We start from the raw sequence: 13,295 nt of genomic DNA, 5'->3' as shown, positions 1-13,295 counted from the left end.
TCCCTACAATAATATTTTCTTTCTCCTTATATTTCACCCGGTTCGAAATCCATTTGTCCCGCCAACGTGCCGCCCAAACTACACTACGTCTAGTGTCTACCTATACACCACCCACATTGCACCATAGATCCCCCACATAATAATAATATGCAGTTGTGCAACGGTGCACCTAGAACGCAGTCGGACACATGTCGAGCACAAAATTATATCGATATTATTTTATACTACAATAATATACCGAGTACAATCATTCATGCATCTACATTATTTCCTAAGACTCAAAGTATTTCATGTCATTCGCGTGTATGCTTATGTTATTTTAAATGGCGTTTATGAACATAACAGGTAAGTACGTAACGTTTTGACGCTTTGATTTTCACCGTATTATAATATAGTGAGCTAAAATACTAGTTCATAGACCCATAAATAAAATAATTTGTACCCGACAGTCTGAACAGTAACACCAGCTGGGATGTTCCCTGCTGAGCTTATCCTGTATAATTAAAAACATTAAAAAATATATTGTGGTATATAATAATATTATATTGTATTACCAGTCATTGCGAATCACGACCCGCGATTATATTATTATTCTATACATTTTTTCGGTAATAATATTAATAATAATACAACTATATTACTTATTATCAAAAACAATGTTTATACCGTATACCAAAGTATATTTAAATAAAAAATGATGAGAATACATACATTTAATTAAAATGATTATTGTTTATTATTTTGTTTAATTTTGATTTTAAAAATATTCTAAATTCTATTATAATTCAAAATAACGTAATAAAACTTTTCAAGTATAATATAAGTACATTACTTACATTTAAAAGAAATATATAGAAAAAAAAAAGTTTTGATTTTGTTTTTGAACATTGTTTTATATACTTGGATCAATAACTTATAGTTAATTCAAGCAAATAATAACCTACACGAGAGTTATAGATTTAAATCATCGAATATTAATTATACGATTAGTTTATTATTATTTAAATTTTTTAAATTTCTAACAATAACCATCAACTTTTGTCTGAAAAATCTGACAATAATAATAAAAGATGTTGGTTGCTGGGAATGAAATTGTATGGGTTACCTACCAACACATCATACAATTTCATATTGTAAATTATATCTTTTTTCAAAAAAATGATAAAATATCTCCTATAGGTCAAGATTCTGTCCAAATACTCTACTAAGAAATGTTTGTTTAAATAGCGTTTGTTTTATAATTATTCTAAGTAGGTATTTCGTGTGACAACTTGTGTATACGACTATACACACGCATACGTAATAAATGTGACTGATAAAAATATTGTATTAAATAAATAAATTACAAATAGTTACATTTTCATTAATACATTTATGCATTTGAGTATATTAAGAGATTCTCGTGTTTTCATAGACAGGTTAATGGAATACGACGTCAGATCAAATTTCGCATGCTAATACGTTTTTATTGTTCCATCGCGTGTTTCAGTAGTATTCTTTTTTTTTTTTTTTAATTTTGGAAAATATACTATACACATACTTTTGCATGTAGAATAACGTACCTAACCTCAAAACACGCAAATCTAATCATCTGGAATATTATAACGTTTATTCATACGATTGTTATTATATTTTAGGTATTTATTATTTTTACATACCTTTACATAATATATTGTATACATATTATAATAATGGTGATATGGTTTTTTTATGGAATTAATTAGTGTTTATAAATTGTATATTAATACGTAAATACTGAGAGTATATTTTTCAGGTATACGCTATGATATCTACCTATGTGATTTTTTCAGTTTTAAAACTCAATATAATTATTTTTTCAAGGATGTATTTATTTATTTTTATTTTTTTATCAAAAAGTTTCGTACAAGATACTTTTCTAAGATATTAGATACAAATGGTATACTTTGAATAGATAAATTTAAGAATTTCCAATACTTTTCCAGAAAATTTCAATAAATAGTGATCAAAGGGAATTCCAGGAGGAGTACCGAGTTGGTTCGATTTCCACCGGGAAGAAAAACTTTTAGCATAATATTACAACTTGAAATTTTTACTGATTGATTATTTCAGAATTTTTTTAAATTTATAACTATACATTAAAGTTTTTGGCTACTACTGAAGCTCTCTTAAAATTTAGAATTTTTATTTCAATAATAGTAAAAATATGTAATTATTGAGTGTTTTAATTACAAAAATCAATTAATTAATAAGTTTTCATCAAAATTAATAAAAGCTCAAATTTTAAGTTTAAATCCTTTAAATTGTGATAATTTCTTTAACTATATAATTATAGTTAATATACTTAATTATTTTAATATATACAAAAATATTTAGTTAACTCTTTAATCGATTGATATAATTGTTTAAAACTTGAATAATTTTCTGCAGCATCGACAACTTATTTAATAAATTACAACAGAAAACTGTGAATAAGTAAACATATACAACGCTTTTAGTATAACATGTAATTACAATAATGTAAATTTATGTAGTGCTAATGGCCATGTCATCAAAGTAAAATAAAGATCAATCAAATGCTTTTAAGTTTTATAATTTTACTTGTCTTGAAATGCATAAAATTTAATTTGTTAACAAAAAATAATGTTTCAAGAATTATTTTTACAATAATTTTTAACTAAGACATTAAATATAATCGAATGATAAGAAATGATTAAAATAATAATTAGAGTTTAATATTAGTGAAATTTGTATAGAGTTAAGTTGTTATAAAACACTCCATGTTTATATTTCAAAAAAACGTTGATTGATTTACATGCCAATACTTAGCGAAATTTTCATGATTTAGAAAAAAAATCACTAGATGACTAGTATGTTTAAAATCCCTAAAATAATTTATTGTTTTCATGTTATTACATTTTTAGTATCAAAAAAATTCAACTGAGATTGAGTGTGGACGTTATTTAAAAAATATTCATAAGAATAATAAGAATAAGAATAATATGAAACACTTACGATAACTGAATGAATTGGCAGGTCCCAAACGATACGCAAGCAACAGCACAAGAACCACAAACCACTGCATTGTATATCGCAAGCCTGTCCACACGATCATTTTCGAAACACAAAACAATTCGTTTTATCGCATCGACATGAATCGGCATTGGAAAACACATCCGCCATATTGTTTATGCCTGACAGTGTACGATGAAAGAAAGCCGCTTATCGGAAAACATTTAAACATGGCTTGCACAAGTTGAAAAAAACCTAAAATAAAAAAAATAAATCGAATATTAATAATAGTTTTAAAGTAATGATTTTAATCATTCACTATTTTGCTCTATCTTCTATAATCTAGATGGTATCGTTTTTACTGCCAATGATCAGTGCTACATTACCGTAAATAATTAAAAATATCTCTACTTTTCGCGTTCAATAACCCCAAAGGAATACAACTGACCCACTCACTGTAACTGAACCCCAAAACACCGGTATATTATTATGTTCACCATCAATACCTAGGTATGTGTCAAATATTTATGACACACGAGTTATATGTTTAGTTCAAAAAGCAGCTTATATATTTTGTCGTATAGGCATTCTGAAGTGAATCAATATCACCATGACTACTGTTCGAAGATCATGATGGTCAAAGGTTATATAACAATACAAACACAGGTAAATATGATCATATTTTCTATATTACCCTTTCTATACTACACTAGGTCCGTGGCATCTTTCACTTTGGTGTCTTTTCGGTTACAGATTGCATTCTAGACAGCCCCCAAGAGGTCGTTGAGCGCAAATGTAACAAAAGAAAGGGAGCTTTTGTTACCATTATACCCGTACGTCGTGTAAGAAAATATTTTACACAAGACATTTCATAAGAAGCATATCAAATTCACAAGGTATGACAACAAAAGCAAGCATACATTTTTTGGTAGGAATTTTCTCATAACTTTAAATTTGTTAATGCGTGTAAAGGGACAGTTCTACTTATTCCATACCTACTTATAAATTATTATTATCTTCAAGAAATTATAAAATTAAAAGAAGTTTAACAGACAGTTATACGAGTATTTATGTTGTCACTTTTCATTTAAAGTATGATCCATTTGTATAAAGACACCAAACATCAGATAAAATATCTTAATATGTTAACTTCTACATTATTCAAATATACAATGTTTAATGAAAACAATTTTTTTTTAATTGGTTTATACGGTCTTTATAAATTAGGTTTAATGAACACAAGTTATATTTACGGTTCATGATTGAAAATACTAGATTTGAAGACCGTCCGCTTATGGAACTTCTATGGTTAGAATATAAAAGTAATAAATGAAAATAATGAATAAAAACTATAGAACTAAAAATCTTTAGAAAACATTTTAAATTATAATACAGGATTTTTAAAAAATTTAAACAAACGAAAAAATTATTTTATTTTATTTTATTATAATCTAAAGTATAAGTTTGGAATTTATTTTTACAAAAAAAAAAAAAAATATATTATTAATATAGAGATAAATAAGTTTATTTAACGCAATTATTTACCCAAAATAATACATTACATATTTTTCAAATTTTTATTTGTTTATATCTATAGATAATTTTCACAATATAGTAATATTGTAGTGGTACCATAAGACTCACAAGAACTCAATGTTTAAATAATAAAGTAAAACGATAGAAAAACATCTTAACAGTCGTAACTCTCGTTAGACTTTAACTGAATTGAATTTAAAAAAGTTAAATGTAAAAAAAAAATAATTTAGCTATGGTTAAAGTATCACAAGCTGTGGCTAAAATTCATTAATATCTTAGTATATACTTAAATTTGAAATAATAAGCTAAAAATAATTATAAGACTTTTTTTCTTGTTGTTTTCAAAAACCTACTTTTATTTAGTATTACATGCAGGCTGATTTTTTTTCAAATCTTTTTTTTTACACTTTAGGTAAACATAATAATAAATATGTATACATATAAGCATACATATAATCAAAATAAATGTAAAAAGGAAGATACACACAAGGTATTCCCAGAAGACGTTTTCTTCGTATTTTAATCAAAACCAGAGCAAAACACGTTGTTATACTATAAAGTATTTCTCCCTCGCCCTGCGTGTTACTCATATATTTTTAACAATTCCATTTCTAACGCTACGTCACCGAGTAGGTACCTTTTGTAGCTGAAAATCAAAGATATTTTACGGTACACATTGACGTTATTATGGATTCATTGAAGAAAAATTGCATTATAAAAGTGAAACAAGTGACTGATAAATTGAATTTCTTTTTCTTTTTTTATAAAAAATAAGTAAGTTTTACATCCAATATTTATAATTTATTCAATAAATCAATCAACAACATTCAATAGTATTTATGCTTAAAACAAAAATAAACGTAATAATAATTTCTTGGTATACCATATTATAGTAACATTAAGTAATAAGTTATTAGCACTTATTATTAATAACTATCTCCGATTTTATAATTCTTTCATATTTATCAGATATTTTTTTTTTCAAATAATATCAAAATAATTATAATTACAATCGATATTATTTTTTTTCATTTAGGTAATATTGCTAAAAATTGTTTCTAATTGGTACGACTGCTTGAATTAAAATCATTAATAAAAAATAAACCAAACCAACTAAATTATATAGTGTGTATATAGTATATACTATATATTACCTGTTTACATATGTGTGTATACGTATTTTGTGATTTGTATACTATACCATACTATATTAAAATATATAGTATACAAACCACAAATACGTATACATGCATGTACTTGTTTCCTTTCAATGTCATTTTAATATTTTGTTCAATAACTTTGATTTCAAACATCATTTGTATGCACAGGAATATAGTAATGCATCAAAGTTTAAGACACATAAGATAGAAATTAAATATAATCATAATAATAATTCATAAACAGTTAATTAAATGGTAGGTAGGCATATTACATTAGTATAATAATATAATATGCGTTATACTTGGAAGGTATAACATTGTAATAACATACCTAATATTACGTATGTACGCGTTCAAAGCTCTACTCGTCTTCGAAGTGCTTCCTAATTATAATAGGTACATATTATTATTATTATTATTATTATTATTATTATTATATATATAATTATATTCTAATGTAATCCTTCAAACAGTTGATTACCAAAAGCTTTTAATGAGCAAAAGAGTATAGTTACATGACGCTGAATATAATATGATCATCAAAAATGCACAGTCAGTTATAGTAACTAATATAAGTTTAAAGTAGATAGTTTGTTGTCTTTTATCATAATATCATTGGGTATAGAGAGTATAATATTGTACCCTTGTTTCCAAACTACAGTTTTCGTTTTATCCGTACGACTATGTTTCACTTAATTCTTGAAAAAATAAAATAAACCGTCATCGTGACTACTGTAGTCGGTTATGTTATTAAACAACATGAGTTATGAGAAGACAAAACACAGAGAGTACATATTTTATGTCTTGTCTATCAACATTTAATAACTTGAATTAACAGTGCGTAAAATGTATTTAAAATATAATTCCCAACAGTTGTTACGAAGTTAGCTGACGGTAACTCATAAAATACCGTGCAAAACTATTTAATTAACCCTCAGAAATCTGAAACACACACATAGAAAAGTTAAATTTACTATTGTACCTATAATATGTATATTATACCCATTCTGTCTAGTAAAAATAATACTTAGATGACTTAAACTATTCAGGACATTTTATAGTAATAAAAAATAAATTTTCATTAAATTACTTTTTGTTAGCAAGAAAATGAAAAAAACAATAATTCTTGACATAAGTATAGTAAATATTGAAAATAAATATATAAATTGTGTTTAATTCGTCATAATTATAAAATTACATTTAATTTAAAAACTATTAATACATATTTTGCATGACAAAAATCATTTGTTTAGTTATAAGAACCTGTATAAATTATTTAAATTAAGAAGTAAATGTTACTTAGTAAAATATACCTCTGCCATGATCCAAATTCTATGAAATAAAGTTTAAGGCTTACAACAAAATAGTGTGTTTATATATTACTGTAATTGATAGGAAAACAACTTAACCTAACCTTTTGGTAGAGAAATATTCTAAATATATATTATACATAATTTCAAAATAAAATAATATAACATATTATCTAGAGCTACTTTCTAAACATCTAAATATTTACTATAACTTGTTGGAGCTATAACATACTAAATAGTAAAACTATGGAAATAACATTATTAAAGTAAGTCAAATTTTTGAACCCATTATAATTTTCTTTTGTTAATTTTGTTAATACTGAAAGTTAAATGAATTTAAATAAATATATTTATATGATACGTTTTACCTAAGATAATTTTCACTATAAAATATTATAATTGTAGTGTATCTAATAAGTGTGTCGTATAATTTTCCAAGCTTGAAATGTATCATAACTAAGGAATGATCCTTATTTTGTTGGAATCTATTTTTAATATTTTAGTGATAAAAGTAATTACTTATGATGGAATGAATACTTGTAAAATGTAATGTACCATAACGACAACACCATGTGGCACTTCATAACTTTGAACTAGTATAGTTGGATGTTTTCACTATGCCATCTACGAGTATGAAATATTAAAATACATCAAAACAAATTAATAATCAAAAGGTTTTACTATTGAGGTATTGTCCATCGTCGTTCATACACTAAATTCACAGAGACTGAAAATAATTACGAGCCTATATATTATTCGATAACGGTTTAATTCACACCCTCGTTTTGTATACATCTCCATCAAAGGCGTTACCCGGAAGTTGTTTCTCGGATGTACTTACTGGTTGACGTACATGGGTGATTTATTATATAGGGTCACACACGTACATATGTAAGGGACTTTTTTTTTTTAATGCACAATGTGGTAAACATAACACGTCAATAAAACGACAAACGGATTATTGACATTGTCAACATGACGTATCGAATAGGAAAATATTAAAAACTAATTATAATATTTTTCTCATTAAAGATAGCAGAACGTTTCTATATGTACAGTCCACATGTTACAACTTACAATGGTTCGTTTCAACTTTTTAGGTTATGAAAAAAAAATGTCCTAGTTGGGTAGGTATACCAACTAGGATTTATAATTACATTTTTAATTGTATTCTCTCCCTACTCCACTTGATGCACGCAAACACGATAATGAAGACAATATAGTGTTACTATTCCGTTCAGAAATATTTGTGTATTTTTTTTTTAAACTTGTCGCATGCAATTTAAATTCTTTTGAGTACATTTCCATTATTTTTAATCAAGTCATTCTATAATAAGGAAAATAAGATAAAATATATTTGCAACTAATTTGTTCCTAATGCTGGTGTTAAAAAAATTAAGTGTTTTAGATCAACGCCATTACAACGTAACTTTTTTATTTATGGATAAACCTACCTACAATTGATAATAAACCTATTATTACACAATGTAGATAAATTATTGAATTGAATTTAATACTATAATGTTTATAGTATGTTTTTGAAATTTAAAATTGCCCATAATTCATAAATATAATTTAATGGTTAAATAACATTACTTTTAACATTTATTGAATACAATAACTAATTGGCATATTATTAAGTAACTTTGAATAATAAATTAAAACTAATAATTCTACCTTCTACCAACATAATTATAAAATGATTTTTTTTTTTTTAAACACAGTACGTCAGTATTAAAATAATCGTATGATGTTAATTGTCTTTTGATTTTAAAATTGTTTGACCATGGTTAACATTTGTATCTTATTTTAGGTATTATCATTTAATATAAATAGTAATTAGTACTAACTAGAACAATAAATGATGATAACAATAATACATTTTAATCAGTTACACAAATTACAGCTACTATAAAAAAAAACCTAAAATCAAATTATTTAGTTTTAATATAATTCTAAGCTTTTATTTGTTTCCATTAGGTAAAAAAAAACGTTCAAACTATTTTAGTAAATATAGTTTTAATCTAGTCATAAATGTCACTATTTTTTTTTTAATATTCTATAGTATTAATATTAACTAATTAAATACCCGACCAATGTTTAAACTATAGAACAAATTGTTCTAAACTAATAAAACATTAGTTATGCTGAAAATTGAAAATTATATTATTGACGATGTAAGACAAAAAAAATATATATATATACTACGCAATTAATACGAATTAACATATTTTTGTTCAAATCTACTCAAATATTTTCAGCGTATTTTATAATTATAAAATATTATAAAATCAACTCATCTCTATATGTATATTAAAATCTAGACAGACCCTATAAAAATAACTGTGGTGTGTTGAAAACAATTTTGAATAGGTATCAGCTATGTAGGCATATTATTTTATTTTAAATAGTAATATATGGTATGTACTATATTTACCAATGAATATATATTTTTTATTTTTATTTTTTTTTTTTTGGTCGATACCTTTTCAATTACGATTGCTTTAAAAGCAAACCGGACCGTCTGTAATACGACATGCCAGATTGAAACAGAAGTGTCCTCGGGGTTCAATATATGGCTGGGCTGTATCGTATAAAGGACTCTATTTCCCCACAGACCACAATAAGACCCGTATTCGCATGATGATCGTCAAAGTTTTGAGAGAAAACTCCTACATAGTCGTCAACATTAACATAAAAGTACAGGTCTTATTGGTCGCTTGTGTGCGATTCTTTTTTCACTATTATTATTTTTATTATCTTTACAGAAATAGGTATATTATACAGATGGCTGGTTATAGTAATATTATTATGGTATTCTGAGCAGAATTGTTTTCCATAAATATAATATAAAATATAATCAAATTAAAGTGCTGTGTTCGTTTGTGATTAAGCAAACTATGATCTATAGTATAGATTCTTTAATATATTATAGTGTTCACATAATATAACGAATCAATTCCAATAAGACCAACATTTATCAGGCGGTGTTTTAAGGATACAATTTTCCATAATTTTCACATTATTGTTATCATAACATACCTAGTTTACTTTAAAATGCAAGCATAGTAAGTACATAGTTAAGTGATAATATACTATTTTAATGTCGTAAACACTACTATGTTTATTCTTTATTAGAAAATTATAGAAAAATATAGATGTGGAGAAAATTACCAAATTTAAATATTGTATAGCTATACAAACAAATTAAAAACAGCGATGAATAATACTATTATTGGCTTTCTTCCTTGTACTTTTGTTGAAAATGAGACTAATTTTTATAACTTTATAACAAATCTCTTCAATTTCATAGTTTAAAATGTTCTTAATAGATGTAATGTCACTAGGTAATGATTTTTTCTGTCACTAACATGTGTAGACATATTATTTAGTGCATACCATAAGTTAAGTAATAAAATATCACCTATCTAAATTTTATTCAAAGTTAATAATATATAAAAACAAAATGTAAACAACTTAAATATATATTAATTTATGTATCATTTCAATATATAGAAAATTGTATTAAAATATTATAAATTCAATAAAATAATTATATTTTTTTAACCAAATATTTATTATATTGTATCAAGTATCAACGGGAAAAATTATTCGAAGACTTAGCCCCATATGTATCAAATGGTTTGTTAGAACGTAAGTCATATAGTTTTTAATAAAATCTTTAACCAGAGAAAGATAATTAATTGATCACGAACAAGAGCTTAAATAGAGTATATTAAATTATTAACATTTAATCCTTGTACGTCGTCATTAAAAATACACAATCCTTATATTTGAAAAATATAAATTACAAATACGAATAATATTCCAATTTATCGTACAGTATACACCATTCAGTATCTTTTAGAAATATATATGTATCACTCGTCTCCTATCACATACCGAGATCTTCTGAGATCAAACCACATCACTCAAGTTGTAAATATTATTACTAAAATTGACGTTTGAATATACAAAAACCATATAATAATAATAATAATAATTTATACATTTCTATTTGAAGTATATATGCAATACTTCGTTTGTAAAATCAGCCGATTGAAGTACATAATATACCCATATATAGGGATTTACCTTAATTTAAGTGACCATACAAGTCTAAACATACATACATATTCATTTATTTGCTGAAATAAATTATATGTTTTATATTGTGTACATGTGTATATATATATCTACAAACTATATATTATAAAGGCGTCATGATCACCTACTTTGATAATATTTGAATTATTTTTTATTATTTTTTCAAGGATTTTATCGACCATCTGTAGTGGTTTGTGTCTTTCAGCATGGCATATTAAATTGTATTATGATTAAAGTTACTCCGATTATTGTATAATATTATATAACAATAATATTTTTCCAGTTAAACTATAACTTTAAGATATGACAATGCATTGTTATGAGATTATACGATATGAAATTTCTTCTAAATAACCAGATGGGCAAGAGTGTACAAAAGATAAATATATTATTTTATAGATATAACTTCTATGATGTACGCTATGATTTTTTTTTTATGGAAGAACATCACGTTGCAATATAATTTTTTTCCTTTATTGTTGTTTTTTTTTACATTGGAATTGTGTTTTTATGAACGCGGGTAATCGACTGAAAACAAAGAAAAATATACAGCAGTACCTATCTAAACCAAGGGGAATAAAGAAAAAACCTGATATGAATTGTTTAAAAATTATTTATTTGTTTAAATACTAAAATAAGAAAAATAAGTTATATATATCATCAAAATCACTGAAATTTAATAATAAAATGTATTTACAGTTAATCAAATATTAAAATTGTTCATGTTTTTAAATTATTATAGGATACGAGGGTATAAAAACTAGGATTTTAAATTACAGTCTACAGAATTTACCCATTAAAAATTATTTACGGTACATAAAATAATAATTATAGTTCGAATAATCCAATTCACCTCATGATGCGCCTTGCCAACGTTCAATCATCATTCTTACCTTAATCTCACGTGGTTTCGTTACACTGCTACTGACTTGTCGCTTATTGTATGTATTATTTAATTTACATATTACTATACTTTGAATTGAACCTAGCCCGTAATTAATAAAATAAAAAAAAATACAAAACTTTATTAGTAAAAAAAAAAGTACTGATTAAATTTCAGTTTATATAAAAATGTACGATGATTATCAGTACTTTTTCTAATAATTAGAAAAACTAATATTAAAACCAAAAACCTTTACAATGCACAGAAATAATGAAAGATTTAATTTCCTCTTTAATAAAGTGTTAATTGAAACTTTTTGAACACTTCGTCTACACAAAAAAAAGATAATACAAAGAATAAACATCATTGTAAAACCAATTTATTCCCCACTTTGCTCAGAAACTAAAGAGTAAATAATTGTTTGGGTTATGTTATTTATATTATTTATTTTGTACAATTCTATTTATATTGTTTATGTAAATGTTGTTAATTGTTCAAATCAGTTAATTGTTTTTTCAACTAAAAGTAGTTCTAATGTCATTACTTAAACTGTATAAATAATAGTGTATGCCTATAATATAAAGATAGGACCGTTTTCCGTATGCCCGTTGCTATTAACTTAAAGGTACCAATGAGATTAGTAAAAGTTCTAAAAGTTCGCGGCAAAGTTATGCAACTTAATTAATTTTCTTTTGAACTGTTTGCAGATGAAATATCCTTTGATCAGAGTTTCTCTTCTACTACAGTTGAAACCCAATTAATATGACAAAGCCTCACAATCGTTTTTTTTTTTTTATTTTATTTTTACTGCTGCTTAGTATATTTCAAAGACCAAGACGAAGAAATAAAACATTATCATTCGAAGAAGAATCTAAGTCTTACTCCTTGGAAAATGTATACCAATTACCATTTAAAACATCATACAAATGTGCAAAAATTGTAATTATCAATAGGTATATAATATTATATTACTGAGAATAACTTTAATTGGAAAATAGTATTACGAACTTAGTGTTTATGACAAAGAGAAGGACAGTGTTATTATATATTTATAAAATTAAAAATAATTTTTAGAAAATTTGGCGCGTTGTTACTTTTTATATGTAATACGAAAATAATAATATTTATCGTGTAACCGTATGCTTTATTTAATTTTTATATTCCACCGATTCCCAATAAACGATTATTTCATTATCTTAACGAGGTAAATACAGGCATTACTTGGCTATCGGCTTGTTTATATCATAAAATATATGGTTTTATTTTAATTATTAACCATGACTTTTTTTTACGTAAAATGAACCGTAT

At 25.0% G+C, this 13,295-nt stretch overlaps 1 protein-coding gene across 2 annotated transcripts in view; it reads right to left on the bottom strand.

The window, feature by feature from the left end:
• The window catches only part of LOC113553389 (discoidin domain-containing receptor 2), a 244,377-nt gene that overhangs the window by 199,280 nt on the left and 31,802 nt on the right, over window positions 1-13,295 (bottom strand). For both annotated transcript variants that reach the window (XM_026956702.1, XM_026956701.1), the window contains exon 2: window positions 2,995-3,246. In XM_026956702.1, coding sequence (XP_026812503.1) covers window positions 2,995-3,094 — 100 coding nt within the window. In that variant the 5' untranslated portion in view covers window positions 3,095-3,246. The remainder of the gene's footprint in view (window positions 1-2,994; window positions 3,247-13,295) is intronic.

Source organism: Rhopalosiphum maidis, chromosome 2 (assembly GCF_003676215.2).
Source record: "Rhopalosiphum maidis isolate BTI-1 chromosome 2, ASM367621v3, whole genome shotgun sequence".
Taxonomy (NCBI): domain Eukaryota; kingdom Metazoa; phylum Arthropoda; class Insecta; order Hemiptera; family Aphididae; genus Rhopalosiphum; species Rhopalosiphum maidis.
The sequence above is the reverse complement of the archived record's forward strand: the minus strand, read 5'-3'. Positions and strand labels throughout refer to the sequence as shown.